The following is a 22,108-nucleotide window of genomic DNA, read 5'->3' on the forward strand; positions in this document are numbered from 1 at the left end:
CACTTTATACTGAAAATCATGTAGGCCTTTTCATGGATACATCATTTAACTATGTACATGCTACCTACAAATTGTAACCGGCACCTTTGTTTAGCCGTCTAGAACTGGCTTGAACTGCTACCAATGGCTATTCACAAATACCTATTAAATCTGCTGACCCCATCTATGACGAGTGACATCTGCCCTTTGTTTTCGGAACTCTACAAAGCGGATTTTGCCTAAGCGTTAACTAAAGAGAGAAAATTCTCCAATAAAGCGTGACAGCCAGTGTCACTGAATTGTGTAGGTCTCTTTTGCTGAGCAAACTACTTTATCATTGACACAACCAGCTTGCTGAGTCTCTCCCCTGGTCCTACACAGGGGTATATAAGGCTTCGCTCATGTCCTGACAAATCAGCGTTCACTTCAAGCGTCCACTGACAACTGTGCAGCCAAGATGGGAAAGGTAAGAGAATCCTATATCAGCACCTTGCTTTGCCTGTGTGATACTACACAATGAGAGAATTGTTGTCACAAGTTGTGTTGAAAATTTAAAAACACGAAAACACAGATTTCTTCCATGATTCTGCATCTATGGGAAAAGTTATATATTTAAGTGTAGCAGCATCTTCTATCGTGCTGTGCAAAACCGATGATAGGGATAAGCGACTTACAGTATAAATGACTGGCATTCGTAGCTGCTTTTCGTGACCCACTGGTAGGTCTTTCCGGTTGGTATTATTAATTATATTCATGTGGGTTTAAGACACAGAACCCTCTGCAATTATTTTCCACCCCTGACTCTGAGCAAAGTTTCCGAAGACACTATACAGAATATACAGTATATATGTGTACACGATACATGTGTTGCACACGGGTTCTGCAGATAACGTTGCACTACAAACAAACTGGTCCTGGTGGAATGATCATGTTGCACAACTATTTCCAGTCTGCGGAGGGGCACATCTGTTACACCGCTTCATATGTTGTTTGATGCCAGTTATAAACAGATAAAATGACAAGATAGAAACTGTTCATCCCTGATGCTTTTATGTCTCAAAATATTAATTGGATATGTTTTCATGGTTTTTATTTAGCATTACTCTAATTAATTGACAAAAATAAATTATTACGTGAGTACTAGCAACCAATAGACATTTGGCAAATACCAACTTGAGGGAATACCTTTAAATTCTTCATTAAAATAGGAAATGCCCAAGGTCGGGCTGACCCACAGGAGGGCCCCGCTGCCCAATGGCCCCTCCCACCTTTCCTAGCAGTCAGGTTCCAAAATGTGCACTCAAAGTATACATTTTACTCTACCAGAGGGTCAGTAACTTCATGCAGCAGGACCAACGATGAACTTGGGTGCTTGGTTGGTTTCTGTGGAAATTACACCAAGATTAGCCTTCCTGCCAATCAACGCAGGCAACTTGACACATCCCTCTCCCCTGCTTTGTAAAGAGGCCCTGTTCTTTGCAAGCTGACGACTGTATGTCCTTTTGTAATGGCTGTCCAAGACCTTCTGTGGTGGCTGGCGACACCCACTCTGGTCACTGGTAACAACGTTTAAGCTTGGCCCTTACAACAGTATTCCTCAGTAGGGCCTTCATGCTCCAGTCTGACACTGGCTGGTGAAAGGTAGAATTAAGTAGGGATGTGTAGGCTCGGATAGGTTTGAATCTGCATGCCGAGTTCGGATTTTTCCCTCCAAAAATCGGGTCTTAGAAAGAGGCAAAACATCATCTTTCATGGACAAACATCATCATCCATGGTCTTTTGTCCAGGAATGATGATGTTTGTCCATGAAAGATGACGTTTTGACTGTATCTGAGACCCGATTTTTGGAGGGAAAAGTCCGAACTCGGCGTGCAGCTTCAAACCTATCCGAGCCTACACATCCCTAGAAATAAGACATAGTTGTCTGTATTACCACTGTATATATTAGTGTAGTATATTCTACTGCTACCATTTATGTAAAGGACCAAATACAACATCTGTAGTTTCCTTTTTTGACCAATGTTATTTTTGCCTAAAATTTACAGATCATCTTCTACGAGGACAGGAACTTCCAGGGCCGCTCCTACGAGTGCAGCTCAGACTGTTCCGACCTGCACTCATACTTCAACCGCTGCAACTCCATCCGCGTGGAGAATGGGAACTGGATGCTGTACGAGCAGCCTAATTACACTGGGCACCAGTACTTCCTAAAGAGGGGAGAGTACCCCGACTTCCAGCAGTGGCTGGGATTCAATGACTCCATCCGATCTTGCCGCATCATTCCCCAGGTAAAATTCTTCTGACCGAAACTGTTAATTATTTTACTCCACAGACCTCGCTGAAAATGTGCTCAACGCATGAGAGGGGTGATGGTTTCAGCCACTGGACTTAAAGGGGCAACAACAAAAAGCGTCGACAAGTACATTTTCCCTTTAGAGGTTGAGTTAGTTTTAGGGCTGGGATCTTGCCTAATACTAAAGTGTAGAGGTAAAGTCAAGGCTGATTTTAAATTTAGAACTTGGAGACATGACCTGACAAAGGTTAGGGCAAGGATTAGATTTAGAAGTATGTCTAGAGCACCAGAACCTCAACCGCCGACATCCCGATGGAAAGTATTAGGGTCAGACTGTTTAGGGCTAGGGTTCTTACCTAGTTGGGTTGGGACGCTGCTGTCGGTATTGTGGCCGCAGGTATCCCCACCGCCAGGATTCCGTACCCAACCTGTTTAATCTGCAAGGAGCCCGAGATAGCAATGCACTGTATACAGAATTAGTTTAGAGATCTTGATCCATCCGTCTTTCTTTTGTTATATGATGTTGGTAAGATTTTTGCCTTAGTAAAGCTTCACCTAAATTTGGGAAGTGTATATGTCTGGGCTTCTTTTTTTTTTAAATAATTTGGAAGCATACAGTGACACGTGTCTTTGCTGTGTCTCGTAGCAACGTGGCTCCTACAGAATAAGGATCTATGAAAGAGAGGACTTCAGAGGAGAAAACATGGAGTTCGTGGATGACTGCACCTCTGTCCACGATCGATTTAATTACCACGACATCTACTCCTGCAACGTGATTGACGGACACTGGATCTTCTATGAGCAGCCCAACTACAGGGGGCGTCAGTACTACCTGAGACCTGGAGAGTACAGGAGATACACCGACTGGGGCTCTGTTAACGCCAGGGTCGGGTCCTTTAGACACGTTAGGGAAAATTATTAGCGTAAGCCGCAGAAAATAATATAATTACTGCAATAAATGAATAATCAATGAGATAATGTCTTTGTTTTTTGTTTTCTTTTGTGGTGAGATGCAGAATGTTATTTCCCGCTGAAAAATAGGTAAGAGGGTTAGAAAGGAGGGATACACAATTTAGGAGCTGCCAAGTACCTGACGCCCTTGTGGCACTTACTGGTGGCTGATGAAATAATTATGCATGCATTGTAATGCTATACTGCAGGCTGGATCATATGACAGGTGAGGTGCAACAGAAGCACGGTCAGTGGGGAACATCTTGGATGGTTGTGTGTGTATGTATCCCGATGACTTTAAACATTTGCATGAACAAAGCTCCATGAAACAACCAAGTAACGTACAGTACCTTGGCTGAGTTCTGCAGCTGTGTTGTTGAAGGTTTGCTCCCGTATATTTCAAAGACGTCTTCTACTGGGAAACTGTTCTGTAATAAAATTAACCACAGTATATGTTTGTTTGTTTTTTACGCATACAGACATACAAATAGTACAGACGCAGGCCAATGGACAATCTCTAAATTGCTCCGTTGTTGTAAAAGTAAGGACTTATTCGGCATGTCAGTGCTTAAAAATCAACATATTCTAGAGTGGGGGATTTTATTAGATTGTCCTGCACAGAGAGTACGTCCTGATGCATTTACTTGTTATATTTTAGGTACTGTTTTGTAAGAAACTGATTACTTCCTCCACCGATTCCTCTTAGTGTAAATTATTAGTGTTACTTTCTTATCTCTATGTGGTAGGTAGGGGTGCAGCTGGGCTCATAAGGGGATGTAATAGGCGCCGGAATCCCGATAGCAGTCTGTATCCCGGCTCCAGAATCCCGACCGCTGACATCCTGATGGTGAGAATTAGGGTTAGAGTTCGGTTTAGGGGCTAGGGCTAGGCACTAGGGCATGGGTTAGGGTTAGGCTATTGGAGGGGAGGGGTAGGGGTAGGCTGTGCGGAATCGGTATGATTACCGGCGGTTGGAATCCCGACAGCGGCTGCCCGACATGAGAGAAAATCCTGATCGTCCCTAAGGTAAGTATTCACTAACCTAATTCCATCTCCTAACCCTAACCCTCCTTAGGGGTGCCTAACCCTAACCTTCCCCCCCAGTGCCTAACCCTAATCACCCCTCTAAGTGCCTAAACCTAACCCCCCCATCCCCACTGCCTAAACCCCCGGGGATGCCTAACCCTAAGTCCCCCCTGGGGGTGCCTAACACTAACCCTCCCTCCCCCTAGCCTAACCCTAACCTCCCAGGGGGGGTGCCTAACCCTAACCTCAGCGTCGTAGCTAGACGGCAGTGCGCCCTGTGCAGCACTGCCGTCCCTCTCACTCCCTCTCCGCCCCCTCCTCCCCCCCCCCCTGAGCTCTTACCCTAACTTCCGAGGGGAGGAGGGAGGGCGGGATCTTCCGCCGATTTTCAGTGTCCACTGTCCGGCGTGCACCACTGCCGGAGGTCTCTATCTGCAGACCTCCGGCACAGAGAAGTGTGTGGCCGGTGCCGCTCGAGGATGGCGCCCGGTGCACATGACCCCTCAGCCCCCCCCTAGCTGCGGCCCTGCTAACCTTCTCCCCAGTGCCTAACCCTAATCACCCCTCTAAGTGCCTAAACCTAACACCCCCTTCCCCGCTGCCTAAACCTAAGTCCCCCTGAGGGTGCCTAACCCTAACCCTCCCTCCCCCTAGCCTAACCCTAACCTCTTGGGGGGGGTGCCTAACCCTAAGTCCCCCCCCGGGAGCCCTAAACCTAACCCTCCCCCCCCGCGGCTGTCTGCGCTCGGAGCCCGGCATCACTTCGATCGGGATGCCGGGCGCAGGTCTCCCGTCATCGGTAAAATGACAGGCGTCTAGATTTAGACGCCTGTCATTTAACCCTCGCCGGGATAAAGCAGTCGGGAAGCCGGCTGTCGGGATTAGGTCCGCCGGCTTCCCGACTGCATACCGGCTGCGGGAAGGGAGGATTAGGGTTACTTACGAAATTCTGTGTTACAGGATTCTGACTGTCGGCATCGTGACCGCCATGTCCCATACCCAATCCCTCATAAATCCTATTTAAGAATGCTAGGCGCAAAATATGAGTCTGTGCTGTGCAACCTTGGTAGTTACCCAGCCCCCACAGCTCAGGGTGGTTGGGAGGTGCCATGGTCTGGTAGCATCTGTTAGGGGGAACAGTGGTTTTTGAGAGCTTACGCTCCTCCGGCACCAACCCTGCACTCCCCAGCCTGCTCCAGGTTCTCACTAGAGTAATGGGAACACATGCTCACGCCATGGCGACAGGAAACTGCACGATTTTTATTTATTTATGTAATACTCATTGCGCCCCGAGTGGGAAGTGTCCTGTTTCATGTCCCTCCGCTCGTTACTGCAAATGGTAAACAAAGTCCTGTGTTATTGTCACCCCACATGTGTGTCACAGTTACTGTCATTGCATTACAAGGCATGACACATAGGAGTGGCGGGGGGGGGGGGGCTGTATCACACGGCCATAAAGGCAAACAGCAGCACAGAGCTCAGACTCGCTACCACACAGATGGCGCAGACATGTGCCAGCCTACTTCATTGCAATACAGCCAATCCGGATTGGTCTCTTACACCGGTCTAAAGAAATCATGGCTAAGAGACGACAGCTGATTGGCTTCCTAGCAAGTTAATAGGCGGGTTCACCGAAAGATGAACCTATTTGGCAATGGGAGGAGAGACGGTGTACAGTCCATTTTGTGTAAACGGTTTATTATGTTCTCACCCATACAGATTACTTTGCAGCGAAAACAGAAGTTACAGGTCAGTGTTTATTAGTGACACCACCTATACTAAAAATGATGGCCGCAATTTCGCATTTTAAGATTTTAAATTGAGCTCACTCCTCTGTAATTGGTCAGTGGGACAAATCTCCAGAATAAAACTCCCTTGTTGCTGTCCTGATTTCATTCAAGAGCACAGAAAGAGGAGAGGCAGGGGACCGACCATCACTGTACATCTGTTTCATAGGAGTAAATACATTTTCTAAAAAGCATAATAATTATGGGATTATCTTTAAACATGTAAAATATGGACGTAATAATCCCAGTTTGGATACAGATAGGAGCAATGTCACACAAGTTACAGCATATAACATCTGAAATGCTATATGACTCTTTAATATAATTGCTAATGGAGCTTGCAGGGAAATCAGTATTATTGTAATGTATGGTCACACTGCTATCTTACACACCTGTTGTATGGGTTTTGCCCATCTCTGAATGTGGCAGGTGTTAGTATGGGTGTTACCGGTGATATACGGTAATGATAACAATATGATACGGTGGTCTTACCATTAGTAATCCTGCAAAAGAGGATAAAATCATAGCTTCCCTCTCCATCCGATTGGGGTATTTATGATGATCTGATGCCAGCTTACTGCACAAGATAAAATGCATTGAGTTTCTGTGACTGACTGTAATCTGTTAGGGCAAAGTAACAATTATATAGTATTTACATGAACAAATTATTGTGCCGAAACCTACAGCCCTCCTGTGCCCACCTCCCAGACCTCCCGTGCCCAGCTCCCAGCTCTCCTGTGCCCACCTCCCAGTCCTACTGTGCCCACCTCCCATCCCTCCTCTGCCCAGCTCCCGGCCCTCCTGTGCCCACCTCCCAGCTCTCCTGTACCCACCTCTCAGTCCTACTGTGCCAACCTTACAGCCCTCTGTGCTCACCTCCCACCCCTTCTGTGCCCACCTTTTAGCCCTCTTGTGCTCACTTCCCAGCGCTCCCTTTCCTTACTTGTCAGCCATCCTGTGCCCACCTCTTAGCCCTCCTGCGCTCACCTCCCAGCCTTCCTGTGACCACCTCTCTTAGCTCTACTGGGCCCACCTCTGAGCCCTCCTGTGCATGAAGCTGCATTGATCCTCGCATATGTCCTATGGAAACTGGCATTAGCAGAAGGTAGTAACTCTGGCTTCCGCGGCATCACGCAGACACTGCCGCTTTGCCTCCGACTCAGGGCCTCATTCAGATATGTACGCTATTCTAATCTTTTTATGCAGTGGAGCGTTAATCGCCAATCTGCGCATGTGTTTGAGTCATACTGCACATGTGTCAAGGTACATTACTGCAGTCATTCCCAGAGACGTTTTACTCGCAGTGTGATTGTCTGACAGCGTTTGGGAGAGGTAACGGGGTGTGGCGGCAGAGAATGGAGGAGTGCCAAGACCGTTTTTGGGTTGTGTCACAGCCTGCGTCTGAGATCCTGTACGCAGTGAAAGTGGCCCATCGTCTCAGTTCCCGCCAATATTCTCAGTAGCTATTGGGTTACTCAGAACTGTGAGTCATTTTTTTTTATAGCATTTAAGCATTTTCTATACTCTTGGGGTAAAGGCAATTAAGAAATAACACTTGAAACACAAAGACAAACACAACAATAATATTTGTTACATAGATGTACTAAGCTCTGAAAAGTGATAAATTGGAGAGTGATAAACGACCAACCAATCAGCTCCTAACTGTCATGTCACAGGTTTGTGTTTGAAAAATGGCAGTTAGGAGCTGATTGGTTGGTAGTTTATCACTCTCCAATTTATCATTTTCCAGAGCTTAGTACATCTATGTAACAAATGGGTTTTTTTTGTTTGTCCTTGTGTATAAAGTGTTATTTCCTAATTGCCTTTGCCCTAAGATTATAGAAAATTACAATTATACCCCACAAACTATGCTTTTGTGATCTTGTCAGAGAAATTTTGAAATGTTCTTACTTTCCAGTACATTTCTGATACTTCAGTGTGGTTGCAACATGGGCGCTGCAGAGCATCCACCTCTGGCAGAGGGGAGCCCAATAACACTGACTGTACCACCAAATGCTGCTTCATATTCCCGGGAGTCTGTGGGAACGCTAAGCTCACCGGGGATCAGCTGAGTGTATATAACAGCCGCCGCCAGGACAGAGAATTCAGCCGCATCCCTGCTGTATCTGACCGCCACCCAGACTCATCCGCTGCACCACAAAGAGGATTAGAACAGCATCAAGACCTTGCTAGAAGCCTTGAAATATGAGTATGACTGGGAGGTAACTTCAAAATGGTGGTATTCCTAATAGGTCACCAAGGCGGTTTCATCAAGTTTCCCTACTTTCTATGCCTTTAGGACAGCAATCGCACAGCAACAGACGACGCTGGCAACAGGGGACAGAGATCTGTGTGGGGATGAATAAGTCAAGTTGGAGCCTCTGGTGGACTCCAGTAGGGTCCTGATGCCTCCACTACACATCAAGTTGGGCCTTATGAAACAATTAGTTAGAGCTCTAGATAAGGATTTGGCAGCCTTCAAGTACCTTCAAGACTTTTCCCCTAAGTTGTCTGAGTAAAAGGTCAAAGCCGGTGTGTTTGTGGGAACACAGATTAAGAAGATCCTGCAGTGCAAGGAATTCCCATAGTTGCTTCCTCAGAAGGAGGTAGCTGCTTGGACCAGCTTTATTGCAGTCGTTCGGGGCTTCCTGGGCAATCACAAGGCTGAAAACTAGGTGGAGTTCCCTTTTGGAACCCAATTTAAGGTTCTCACGCTTGCTTACAAAGCCCTCACCCAATCTACCCCCATATACATCTCTGATCTCATCTCCCTCCACGCTCCTCTCCGCTCTCTTCGTTCAACTAATGCACGCCGCCTTTCATGCCAGCTGATTACTTCCTCCCACTCCCACCTCCAAGATTTTGTCCGCACTGCTCCCCACCTCTGGAACTCTCTCCCTCTCCCCATCAGACTCTCCACCTCTTTGCAATCCTTCAAATGGGCTCTCAAGACCCACTACTTCATCAAAGCCTTCCAGCTATCATTCTAACTCCCTGCTACATGCTCCTTCCTCCCCATCTACCCCATCTGTGTCACCCATGTTTGTCTTCCCCTCCCTTTTAGAATGTAAGCTCTTACGAGCAGGGCCCTCTACCCTCTTGTGCTTCTCCCTACTTTAGTTTCATCTACTTCTTACTCACCACTAGGGCACCTAACACTTGGTTGCTTATGTTCTATTGCTTATCCATGTCCTGGTCCTGTATTGTATTGTATTGTTCTGTAAGTCGCTTGTCTACATCTTGTTTAAGTACTTTGTAAGTCGCTGCGGAACATTTGTGGCCCCATATAAATAAATAATAATAATAATAATGAGACTTTGGTGAAGAACTTTGGCACAATGGGGTGCAGGATATCCCTTAAAGTGCATATTATTGATGCTCATCTTGAGAAATTCAGTGAGAACATAGGAGCCTACTTGGGGGAGCAAGGTGAGAGCTTCCACCAGGATATACTGGAGTTTGAACGTGGCTACCAAGGAAAGTATGATGAGAACATGATGGGAGACTACATCTGGGGGCTGATGCGTGATACGTACTGTATAATCGTAAATGTGGAAAAACTACTCACTTCTAATTATTTTGTGATCATGTTTCTACAACTTTATATGTTAATTTTCTTACATATGTTGATTTTTTTTCACATTGTGTAAAAGAGAATGCAAACTCGCCCTTTGGTCATCTGAAGTAGGTAAATTTCAAAGTATAAAATGTCCTGATCACAAAAGCAAAGTTTGAGGGGAATAAATACCAATTTTCTGTACTTTTGATACATAAGCCATTAAGAAACAGCACTTACTACCCAAGGACAAAAAAACTGTTACATAGTGTAATCCAGTGACGTGCGGGGAGGTCAATGGCTGGGGAGGCACACGTATAAAAACACAGTTTAAGATCAAAACTCTGGAGCATGACTGGGAGTATGATACGGGAGGGAGAATGACCCTGCCTACCCTGACCGCACGTCCCCAGTGTAATTAAATAATCTGCGCCATTTGTGCGCAGATGGTTGGATTTGCAAAGCCTCAGGTGATCCTCTCGATACAATCCTCGCTGTCTGAGACATTTGCACGTTTTTGCCCAGCAGCTGAGTCCAGGATCACCGCTGCGATGACATTAGTGTACAACTATGAATCCGGCCCTCAGAATCAGCCCCAATTTGTTTGAACCCTTCGATTTTTGCTTTTCAAACACTGCGCACATGGTGAGATTTTTCATAGGTTTGATTTGGTGGATAAAATAAAAAAATTTGATTTGAAAAACACTGAGATAAAAAAATTGAGATACAAAAACACTGCGGCCTTCAGGCTGAAGGGAGAAGACCTCTTTAGTAAGTCACCAGAATGACACTCATACTTCCTGACAGCAGGTACTCAGATAAATAATTATTTCGAGTAATTGTAAGGAAATTAGCAAAAAAAAAAAAATATTGAAAAAAAAAAATTTTTTTTTAAAAGTTAAATAGAACAAAATACTTACAGCCTCCCTTTTTTAAGTGCCTCGTTGCCCTTAGAACTATTAAGCCACTGCATTGCAACGCTGATCGCTAGGTCATAATGAGCCTAAAATTAAAAATATAAGATCAAATTTTAATTAGTTATTCACTAATTTAATTCTCTATACAGGGTGGCCATAATTATACTTCCCCTAAATCTGTAGTTTGATCTAACAACAGATTCTCACCAAATTTGTCAGGGAGACTAATTAGGACCTGGCCAGCAGGATTACGTAGAAAAATATTTTAGTGCACAAAGTCGCCAATGTAAGTTACAATCAAGCTATGGCCACACTGTATATACTAAATTCATAACAAATCCGTATGGATAAGTAAAACGTTTATTAGCTTGGAGAGTCGTCAAACAGTGCACTCATCAGGGTTACAGCCAGGTGGGTCAGAAGAGGTCTAAAATAGCCCTCCGCTATGGGGTCCTAATCCACCTGTGACTGGGTCTGATAATGACTTGGACATGACAGATCCAACATGCAGCAAAATGTGAATTTTAAATTTTAAGATGTGACCTACAGTAATTAGACTTGGCTGCATTTCCCCTTAGAAGGGATATATATTGCAGCTCTGTAACTTCTGAGACAAAGACACATCAGTACCAGCACATATCCGTAGTGTTTAAAAGAGAATAATCAAATAAATAAAAAAATAAAAAATGATGGGCACCCTCTTACAATCAATAGGCAGTACCAGTGCTAAAGCCATGGGACGCAGCGGCCTATCTATAATGGGTGCAGTGTGTGTGGGGCACGCGGGCCCCCCGGGTCCAGGGGGGCCCCGCACCGCACACCCTGCAACCATATTATTTTAAACTTACCTTTCCGTGGTCCTGCGTAGGATGTCAGCGCTGCTCAGAACACCAGAAAATGGCTGGCGTGGACATTTTTCCGGTGTTCTGCGCATGCGCAGTAGACTCTGGGCCCCCGCCTCTCTTAAGCGCCCCTTGTGGGACGATCAGGGCCGGCTCAAGGCATGTTCGACCAGTGCAGTCGAACAGGGGTGCCACCCCATAGAGGGTGCACCTCTTCCAACCATTCCTGATTTCAGCGGGACAGTCCCGTTTTTCGGGCACTGCCCCGCTGTTCCACCCACGCTGTTCCACCCATTCAGTGCAGGAAGAGGGCTGGGGGCAGCCCAGCTACTGCCGTAGTTCTGGGCTAGTCCCAGCCTGACGCAACGGGAGGCGTGCCAATCACATCATTTAGGGGCGTGGCCTGTGGGGATTAGGCCACACCTCATTTCAGGTAAGGGCCAACAAGGTACCGTCCTGCACAGGGAGCGGCTCTCCCTGGAGCTGGCCCTGGCGACGATTGTGCTTTGCAAATGTGGCAACCAGGATACAAGGCTATGGGGCACTATAACAGGGAGACCTGCAGCATGGAGTCCCACTGTCATAATGTAAAGACAGCCCCAGCCTAGGGCAATGCCTACATAAAACATGTGGCCACCTTCCACTACTCAGGCCCTTCCTGGCATCCCTAGCCTACTATGAGAACTACTATGGAACTACAAATACCAGCAAGCCTGACAACCACTGACCACTTGGGTATGTTGGCACTTGTCAAAATTGAAATGACACTATACCCATGGATGCCAGAGCGTGCTGTAGCTTGTGGCACAGCAAGCACCAAAATACCCTTATGGACAGAGGACCTCATTCAGAGCCGCTCGCAAAATGCGAACGCTCGCTTTGAATGAGGGCGGCTTCGTCTGTAAAATGGACCACCCACAGCTTTAGCGAGCGGCCAGGTTGATGGTCGCGATGGTCAAGACCATCGCGACCATCGGGCCTTGCGACAAGACCCTTGTAGTAGGGTCTCGTCTGCCGCAAGCCCCAGTGAGCTTTCGGCTCTATTAGAGCCGGAAGCTCACCACTGTCAGTGGGACCGCCCCCAAACGGCAGGCGTTCCGTCGGGAACGCCTCCATTTGGCAAGCCACCCCCCCCGCCCCGCCTACAAAACGGTCCGAGCTGTTGATCACCATCGACAGCCGCCCCTTTTGTAGTAAGCCCCGGAGCGAGAGAATTTCTCTCTCGCTCCGGGGCTTGCGCACGCGCAGTGCGGCCTCTGCGCATGCACAGGGCCTCAACATCGACCCGCTTGAGAGCGCATTGGCGCTTGCGAGCGGGTCTGAATGAGATCCAGAGCCTGCTGGGCCATGTAGTTCTGCAATAATACCTGAAGGAGAATAAGACACACACTGATTTTCAAAGTATTTCAATTAAAATAAAAATACCCATAAAGTCCTAGATTACCACTTAATTAGGAATTAGGGGCCTGATTCAGACCCACTCGCGAGCGGCTGTCCGCTCGCAAGTGGGTCGATGTTCTGGACTGAGCATGCGCACGACGGAGGTAAGCTCCGTCATGCGCATGTGCCAGACGCGACGAGCGAAGGAAAGTCCTTCGCTCGTTGTGTCCGATCAAAGGGGGCGTGCTGTCAATGTTGATTGACAGCACGCCCCCTTTGGTAGGCGTGCCGGGGGCGTGCCACCCTGACGGGGGCGTTCCCACGGGAACGCCTCCCGTCAAAAGCCGGCCCACTGACATCACTAGTGATGTCAGTGGGAGTGATTTTGGCTCTGATAGAGCCAAAATCACTCCGGAGCTTGCGGTTGAAAACCCCGACCGCAGGCTCCGGCTCGCAATTTCGATGGTCACGATGGTCTCGACCATCGCGGCCATCAAAATGCACGCTCGTATAGCCTGTGGGTGGTGACCCACAGCTATACGAGCGTCCAGAAGGACGCTCCATTTTCATGGAGGCCGGCCCTCATTCAGAGCGTGCGCTCTGCTCAGAGCGTACGGCTCTGAATGAGGGCCTAGGATCCTAAATCAATACCACATTTGTTTTCATCATTCCTGAAGTGCTCCATAGACATATACAATACAAAGACATAAGAGAATGGCACTACTTACTGCAAGTGCAGCCTCTACAAGCATGACTAAAGGGTCACTAAACATACAACCAATCAGAGCTGCTGCTGTTTGTTGTACAACAAGCCCCAGCATGCATCTGTCAGCCGCTGGTGGAGCATGCTATAGTACTTAATATGTATTTGATTCTACAATTACCCTGTTACCCGCCATCCTGGAGCTGGTGTCACATTGTTACATGGGAATGCCGTGTTATGGTGTGGGCAGCCCAGCGAGGCTCATAGCCGCCTTGTACTGGGTCTAGCCAGTTCAGTCTATAGAACTGGTGCTGGTTGTACATCATTTATTTATTAATTTATTATATACTATACAGTAGCTATAACTATGGCAGCCATCATAATAATAAAGTTGTTGATGGTAGAGACCTCTGGTGGTGTCAAGTTATATGCAGTACATATAATTATACAGCCACGTAGAGTATATACATTGGGTCTGGTCAGGGACACAATAGGCTAAGTGGCAGTAAGAACATCAGGCCTGATTCAGACCCGGACGCTAAGCCGCAATCGCTCGCTATGGGCGATTGCCACCTGTCTGCGCATGCATACGCGGCAAAATACGCATACGCAAACCAGTCACTGCGATGGGGAATCGTGCACTCGTTGTACACAGACTGGATGCTACTGTGAGTGACAGATAGCGCCGTTTGTGGGTGGTAACAGGGGAAGGTGCTTGTGAACGGGAGAGTGATGGCGCGATCGCAGGCATGTCTGGGCGTCAAAACGGCGTTTAATGGGCGTCCATAATTAGCATGGATGCGTCATTGTACACGTCACCTGGTTGTATTTCAGCCAGCACTGATCGCACTGCTTGCATTGGAGTAAGGTCTTCCTCAAACGCTGCGTGCAGCTCCGATGGCTCTCCATGTTACTGATTAATCATACACTTCCTGGAGATGACGTGTGCTAAGAAAGTAAAGTGGGCGTCTGTATATTGGTGTGCGCTCACTCTACCGACGCTCTCTAAGACATAGAGGGCGTCCTTAAGCCAGACAGTGCGATCACATACCCGGCCCCTTTTGGCTGCGAAAAGCACAGCTTAGCATCCGGGTCTCAATCGCCCCATTGTCCTTATTGCAGGAGAAAGCCCATGTGCTTAACACATTAACAGCCTCATTTATCAACGAGTTTATAACTCAAAACTTGTCATAAATATCACTTTTTATGATAAATGGTGCTCCAGCCAATCAGCTCCCAACTGTCACTGTGTATGATAAATGGTGCTCCAGCCAATCAGCTCCCAACTGTCACTGTGTATGATAAATGGTGCTCCAGCCAATCAGCTCCCAACTGTTACTGTGTATGATAAATGGTGCTCCAGCCAATCAGCTCCCAACTGTCACTGTGTATGATAAATGGTGCTCCAGCCAATCAGCTCCCAACTGTCACTGTGTATGATAAATGGTGCTCCAGCCAATCAGCTCCCAACTGTCACTGTGTATGATAAATGGTGCTCCAGCCAATCAGCTCCCAACTGTCACTGTGTATGATAAATGGTGCTCCAGCCAATCAGCTCCCAACTGTCACTGTGTATGATAAATGGTGCTCCAGCCAATCAGCTGCCAAGTGTCACTGTGTATGATAAATGGTGCTCCAGCCAATCAGCTCCAAACTGTTACTGTGTATGATAAATGGTGCTCCAGCCAATCAGCTCCCAACTGTCACTGTGTATGATAAATGGTGCTCCAGCCAATCAGCTCCCAACTGTCACTGTGTATGATAAATGGTGCTCCAGCCAATCAGCTCCCAACTGTCACTGTGTATGATAAATGGTGCTCCAGCCAATCAGCTCCCAACTGTCACTGTGTATGATAAATGGTGCTCCAGCCAATCAGCTCCTAACTGTCACTGTGTATGATAAATGGTGCTCCAGCCAATCAGCTCCCAACTGTCACTGTGTATGATAAATGGTGCTCCAGCCAATCAGCTCCCAACTGTCACTGTGTATGATAAATGGTGCTCCAGCCAATCAGCTCCCAGCTGTCACTGTGTATGATAAATGGTGCTCCAGCCAATCAGCTCCCAACTGTCACTGTGTATGATAAATGGTGCTCCAGCCAATCAGCTGCCAACTGTCACTGTGTATGATAAATGGTGCTCCAGCCAATCAGCTCCCAACTGTCACTGTGTATGATAAATGGTGCTCCAGCCAATCAGCTGCCAATTGTCACTGTGTATGATAAATGGTGCTCCAGCCAATCAGCTCCCAACTGTCATTGTGTATGATAAATGGTGCTCCAGCCAATCAGCTGCCAACTGTCACTGTGTATGATAAATGGTGCTCCAGCCAATCAGCTCCCAACTGTCACTGTGTATGATAAATGGTGCTCCAGCCAATCAGCTCCCAACTGTCACTGTGTATGATAAATGGTGCTCCAGCCAATCAGCTCCCAACTGTCACTGTGTATGATAAATGGTGCTCCAGCCAATCAGCTCCCAACTGTCACTGTGTATGATAAATGGTGCTCCAGCCAATCAGCTCCCAACTGTCACTGTGTATGATAAATGGTGCTCCAGCCAATCAGCTCCCAACTGTCATTTTTCTAACAGTTGACAGTTGGGAGCTGATTGGCTGAGCACCATTTACAATAAAAAGTGATATTTATCACTAGTTTTGAGTTATAAACTCGTTGATAAATGAGGCCCTTTAAACCTCTTAAGAGTGGGCCACTGCGTGTGGGCCAGTGCTGTGTGCTAGCCCCACCAGGCTAAAATTGGCCCAGCCACCCATTGGTTTGGGTGCAACTTGAAATATACACAGAAGCCTGCAACAGATTTTACACCTATGTTTGAAAGAAACCCTGAACCTAAATCAGGATCTTTGTGTATGACGGACAAAAGCAGCCATTTAGGCAAATTCATTCAATCAGATGGATTTAACCAATTTGTCTGAACGATCTCTGTAACAGATACATCACTTAAGGTGCATACACACTAGACGATATGCTCCCTGAGCGATATCGTCTAGTGTGTCCCCGGCAGGCTGTGCTCAATGTCGTTCATGACATTGAGCACAGTCGCTGAACGATATCATTAGCGATATCGTTCAGCGCCGGGCTCTCTTACCCATTCCCTGACATGCAGCAACCTGACGAGGTCGTCAGGTTGGCCTGCATGTCAGCCCGATGAACGAGGATGACGAACGACCCGCGGGAACGCGCGTCGTCGTCATCGTTCATCTTTTTTGTGTTAAAAATGGACGATAAAGTGGACGACTGAACGATAACGATATCGTTATCGTTCAGTCGTCCACTTTAATCGCCCAGTGTGTACGCACCATTAGTTGTAGGTTTCCTTACCAGATCAGCAATAGATGACGAGTCCCTTCTTCCTTTTGGGTCAAATTCCTTTTCCCGAAGAGTTGTGCTAACATAGTCTCCCCTTCCAAAAAACAAGGAGAGTAGATGTAAGCCAGTATGGCAATGTAATAATGAATGCATATAACAGAACAGCTTAGGAAAGTGCTTTGGACTCTATGGTTCATGACTGGACTTGGTGAATAAGAAAGTGTGGGGTAAATTCTAGCCATTGTCTAGGGAAACCTGGTTATTGAATTGGTTATGTTCTTTTAGGTTAGCATCGGAGAACATACAAAGGCAGCTGCTTAGGACATTAAAGGAAAGTAGATCTAGGAATAGGGACTTATTCAGTGGTGGAGGCAGCGGTGATAACGGCTGCGCCAACCTTCATCAACATTCATCATATCGACATGTCGACGTGATTAGAATGTCAACAAAACGTCCCTGGCAGTACCAGCAGTGTCTTAAGTATAACTAAGCCTAACCCTAACACTCCCCAAGGGCCTAGCCCTAATCTCCCTTCCCATAGCCTAACCCTCCCCCTAGTGCCTAACCCTATCCTCCTCTCCCGCAGCCTAACCCTCCCCCTAGTGCCTAACTCTAACCTCCCCTCCCACAGCCAAACCATAACCCTTCCCTCTCGCAGCCTAACACTTCCCCTTGCGCATAACCCTAACCTTTCTTCCTGCAACCTAACCCTCCTCTAGTACCGAAGCCTCCCCTCCCTTAGTCTAACTCTAACCCTCTGCTTCCCAGGGGCAGAACTAGAGAGTTGCAATAATATGCTTTGTGCCCCCCTATGCAGTGCCCCAGTTTGGTCCCCCTATGCAGAGCCCCCATTATTGCCCTTTATACAGTGCCCCCAGAAGTGGTGCCCCCTACGCAGTGCCCCCAGTAGTAGTCCCCAATATGCATTGCCCCCAGTAGTAGTTCCCCCTATGCATTGCCCCCAGTAGTAGTTCCCCCTATGCAGAGCCCCCAGTAAACCTCCCCCTAGTGCCTAACCCTTATCTTCCCTCCCGTAGCCTAACCCTAAACCTTCCTCTAGTAGCTAAGCCCATTGTCATGCACCACTGTTATGATCCATTATGCTGATCAGACCTTACTCAGAAACTTTTCTGGCCACACGGAAGGCTGAGGCTAATTTATGCACGCACATGCCATGCCGTTTAAACGCACTCACACACCTGCATTCGCACAATCACCTCGCCCACCCCAGTCACCACCCACAAATGCTTAAATCCTGTCCATCACTTTTAAATGGGTCTGCGTAGTGACTGCGATCGCATCCCGCTGCCAGTGGAACCTTCGCGCACGCGCAATGTGATGCATACGAATGCGCAAAATGCAAACATCGGCTGATTGCGTGCATAACTGCATATTTGCAACTGCGTTCCCCGCTGAATCAGACCCTGTGTTCATATTTGCATTTCGAAAGCTGGATCTATATTGTGAATCTGTAACTGAGCTGCACCTCCTCAAACCCACCAACTCTTCTATACAAATACTTGCATCCCCCACCCCCTCCTTATCCAGAAAAAACTTTAATAACATTTTGTTACAAAACAATATATATACTTTCATTGCACTAAGGGCCTGATTCAGACCCGGTCGCTCTGACAGAGCGCTCGCTCTGAATCAGGGCCGGGTTTTTTTTTTTAGAACGGCCTCCTGGCCGCTCGCATAGCTGTGGGTGACCACCCACAGCTACAGCGAGCGGCCATGATGATGGTGACGATGGTCAAGACCATCGCGACCATCGGGCTTGCGACGAGACCTTTGTGGTAGGATCTCGTGGCCACAAGCCCCAGAGAGATTTCGGCTCTAACAGAGCCGGAATCTCTCCACTGACATCACTTGTGATGTCAGTGGGGCCGCCCCCAAATGGTAGGCGTTCTCATGGGAACGCCTCCGTTTGGGCAGCCACCCCCCCGGCCCGCCCACCAAAGGGGGCGAGCTGTCACTCAACATCGACAGCACGCCCCCTTTGGTGCGAGACCTGGAGCAACGGATTGCCCGTCGCTATCCGGGTCTCGCGCATGCGCACGATGGAGCCGGCTCCATCATGCGCATGCGCTCTGGGCCACCATCGACCCAGTTGCAAGCGCTCAGCGCTTGCGACTGGGTCTGAATCAGGTCCTAAGCACAATGATTGTTTCTTAATCCACCTCTATACAAAGTGGTAAGAAATATGCTATATGCAAGTTGTAGAAATGATTCCTACGGTGTTCTCCTATCATGTATCTGTAAGTTAATCAGGATGCGCACATTTGTCATATTTCAGCACCAACTATAAAATAATAATTTAGTGGCCACTCTGAAACTCCTATATATAGGGGTCATTTATCCAGCAGCGACTTGCTTATATAGTTGTTTGTTATCGTGACCTTGGGGCGAAAACCGCTGCAAAACTGCCATTTTTATACAGTACCTCTTCTTCCGGGAGAGGCCGTGCTATGGGTCTCATTCAGACCCGCTCGCGAGCGCTGTACGCTCGCAAGCGGGTCGATGGTGCCCAAGTGCGCATGCGTACGATGGAGGCTGCTCCGTCGTGCGCATGCGCGAGACCCGGCGAGCGACGGGGAAGACGTCGCTCGGGGTCTCGCACCAAAGGGGGCATGCTGTCAATGGTGAGTGAACGCCATGGGAACGCCTACCACCTGGGGCCGGCCCCACTGACATCACTAGTGATCATCATCATCATCACTAGTGATGTCAGTGGGAGTGCTTTTGGCTTTGATAGAGCCAAAAGCACTCCGGGCTTGCGGCAGACGAGACCCTACCACAAGTGTCTCGTCGCAAGCCCGATGGTCGCGATGGTCTTGACCATAGCGAAAATCTTTTTGGGCGCTCGCATAAGCTGTGGGTGGTCACGCACAGCTATGCGAGCGGCCAGGAGGCCGCTCCAAATTTAGCTGGGACGGCCCTGATTCAGAGCGAGCGCTCTGGTCAGAGCGTCCGGCTCTGAATCAGGCCTTATGTACCATCTGTCACAGTACTCTAGGGGGGCTCCAACCTGGAGCATGCCAAGTTGCATTGGCCACCTCCTAATACCCCTAGCCGGTGGGTAACAGGGTACAAAAAATAAATGTATCCCCTAATGAGTGACCCATAAAGTTTAATAAATATTGACTACAGTATACCCCCTTTATACTAAGAAATCAACTCTGTGTCCCTTTATATATAATCATGAAAAAATGTGACCCCTTAGTATATTTATCAATTTAATCTGTGCCCCCTTGTTTTTTATAATATTTGCACTGTTATTATAATAATCTTCTATCAAAATGATTTAATTCATTGGATTTAAAATAAATTAATAAAAAAATAAAGAACAGAAGTGAACCTGAGTGCTCTCTTGATACAAATGAGTTATTCTTTCCAGATAAGTTACAGTTTGTAATATTGGGAAGGTAATGTGGGTGGGCCAGGGGCGTGGGCTGATTTGTCCCTCTTTGCTGATCGGGAATATCGGAAGGAATGGTTAAAAGAAGAAAGAATATTGTGATACTTACAGAAGCTTTTCAACTTCTTTCTTTAAGAGTTTTCTTTCCATTAAGTATTATACAGATCACAATATCACAGTCACGATATACAACATAGGTAGCACGTTCTGCAGGTAAGATGGTAAAAGAAAAATTATTAAAGTAGTAGAAAGTAAAGTGTACGCCACATAGATCGTTAAAAAAAAAACCCAGTGGCTACACTTTATCTTTAATTTGTGGCATTTTAAATGACAATTATCCGTTTTTAAACTAATATATAGAAGTATAGATATATATTTATTAATTTATTTATTTTCCCAAGTTTTCAAGGTTGTCTGTGCAGTTCTTTTCCTAAGAGGGAATTTACTAAGTGTCAGACTGGCTGAACTGCAGCATTTTCCTGGCGGGTTTCCATTCTGCCGACTTATTGCGCTCACAACCGTTGCACACGCACTGTACAACAGAAAACGCCATCCCGAGTTTCAAACCACCAGATTTACTAATCAGTGCTTGGAGCAATCCCGCTGATAAATCACCCAATAAATGACCTGCCCCAAACATGTGTTTTTGTATAATGCCCTGCACAGATCCCTAGGAGCACCTGGAGGAAACCCAGTGGGGAGAACATACAAACCCCACACAGACAGGCCCTAGTCAGAATCAAACCCATGATCCCCTATAGGTCTAAATAAGTAAAAAATAAAAAAGATCAATTAGGCCCTGTTAATGCCATATACTGTATGTATACAAAACAAAGACTTTTGCTATCGGTGCTAACAGTAATATCCTGCAAATCTGTGTGTATTTAGCAAATAAAAGCATGGTGATTTTGTTCAGACAAATAAAAATGGCAGCTGCGTAAGCAATCTAGCAGTACTAATCAGGTGCCCCCTATTATGCCAGAGTTCCCTATTATGCTACCAGTGTCCCCCAATTATGCCACTCAGTGCCCCCCATATGCCACATAGTGCCCCCATATGCCACATAGGGCCCCCAGCCCCTCACTACTGCTACTCACCTGTGAGTCCTGGTGAGCTCCTGATGACATTGTTACTGCGAATATGCGTTCCTCCAAGGTCCGGATGATAAAGTTCTTGCTGCAGGAAGCAGGGAGCAGACAGACCAGCTCTCGGCTCCCTTAGGAGTCACACACGTAATGTAACGCTTAAAGGGACTCAGGAGCCGCTGAAGCCAACCATCCTGCATACCTCTGCGGCATTTGTTCTCGTGTTCTGTTTGACCCTGTGTGGGGGGTCCCCAGTGTGTGGGGGCACAGGGGCGACCATCCCAGGGACCCCACCTACCCCCCACCTTCACAAAACAGAAAAGAAATATGCCCACACTCGGTTTTACCCATATTGTACACGGTACCACTAAAAATATACAAGTACAAAAACATCCAAGCACCAAAAAAATATTCAAAACATTAAAGTGCAAGATTAATGTTCCAGACAAACATCAGATTGGCATCTTGAACTATCTTCAGGTATTTACTCTCTTACCCGTTTCCTATTCCTGGATCTGCTGATCCGGGTGGCTGAGGGCAGCAGCAGGGAACGGCTTGCATGGAGCAGGGCTGTTGCTTCTCCTCTCACGTTGCTATGGAACCACATTGCACAAAACAGGTGAGCGGTCTGTGAGTGAGCTGGAAGTTCTACATTACATTACCTGCTTTATATCAGCATATTAGGTGTCTAAGCCCAAAGGAAACCTAACACCACAATGCTGTCTGAACACAATAGACCAAGCTATTTAGGATTATGGTTAAGTGTGTATCTAAGTAGCTATGTGCTCCCAGTACAACAGAAAATAAATACTTTTACAGTGCATGTCTATTTGCTGCCTACT

The 22,108-nt window shown here is 47.1% G+C and overlaps 2 protein-coding genes across 2 annotated transcripts in view; one reads left to right on the forward strand and one right to left on the reverse strand.

Moving 5' to 3' along the window:
- Window positions 1-21,839, reverse strand: part of CUNH2orf80 (chromosome unknown C2orf80 homolog) — a 43,644-nt gene extending 21,805 nt beyond the window's left edge. Inside the window, exons 1-6 of the mRNA XM_088450019.1 lie at window positions 21,763-21,839; window positions 20,291-20,388; window positions 16,776-16,857; window positions 10,513-10,595; window positions 6,529-6,613; window positions 3,574-3,651 (exon numbers count right to left, since the gene is read on the reverse strand). Of these exons, the coding sequence (XP_088306145.1) occupies window positions 3,574-3,651; window positions 6,529-6,613; window positions 10,513-10,595; window positions 16,776-16,857; window positions 20,291-20,331 (369 nt within the window). The 5' untranslated portion in view covers window positions 20,332-20,388; window positions 21,763-21,839. The remainder of the gene's footprint in view (window positions 1-3,573; window positions 3,652-6,528; window positions 6,614-10,512; window positions 10,596-16,775; window positions 16,858-20,290; window positions 20,389-21,762) is intronic.
- LOC148501765 (gamma-crystallin-3-like) lies at window positions 342-3,250 on the forward strand. The gene is made up of 3 exons (XM_088450020.1): window positions 342-445; window positions 2,025-2,267; window positions 2,919-3,250. Exons 1-3 carry the CDS (start codon window positions 437-439, stop codon window positions 3,192-3,194), a joined length of 528 nt encoding a protein of 175 aa, XP_088306146.1. The 5' UTR covers window positions 342-436; the 3' UTR covers window positions 3,195-3,250.
- Window positions 21,840-22,108: the final 269 nt, after the last annotated feature.

This window comes from Taudactylus pleione, unplaced genomic scaffold, assembly GCF_031769625.1.
Source record: "Taudactylus pleione unplaced genomic scaffold, aTauple2 ptg000503l, whole genome shotgun sequence".
NCBI lineage: Eukaryota > Metazoa > Chordata > Amphibia > Anura > Myobatrachidae > Taudactylus > Taudactylus pleione.

Coding starts and splice junctions, on each gene's coding strand:
- LOC148501765 (XM_088450020.1), top strand. Junction 2,268..2,918: donor CTTGCCGCATCATTCCCCAG/GTAAAATTCTTC, acceptor TGTGTCTCGTAG/CAACGTGGCTCCTACAGAAT.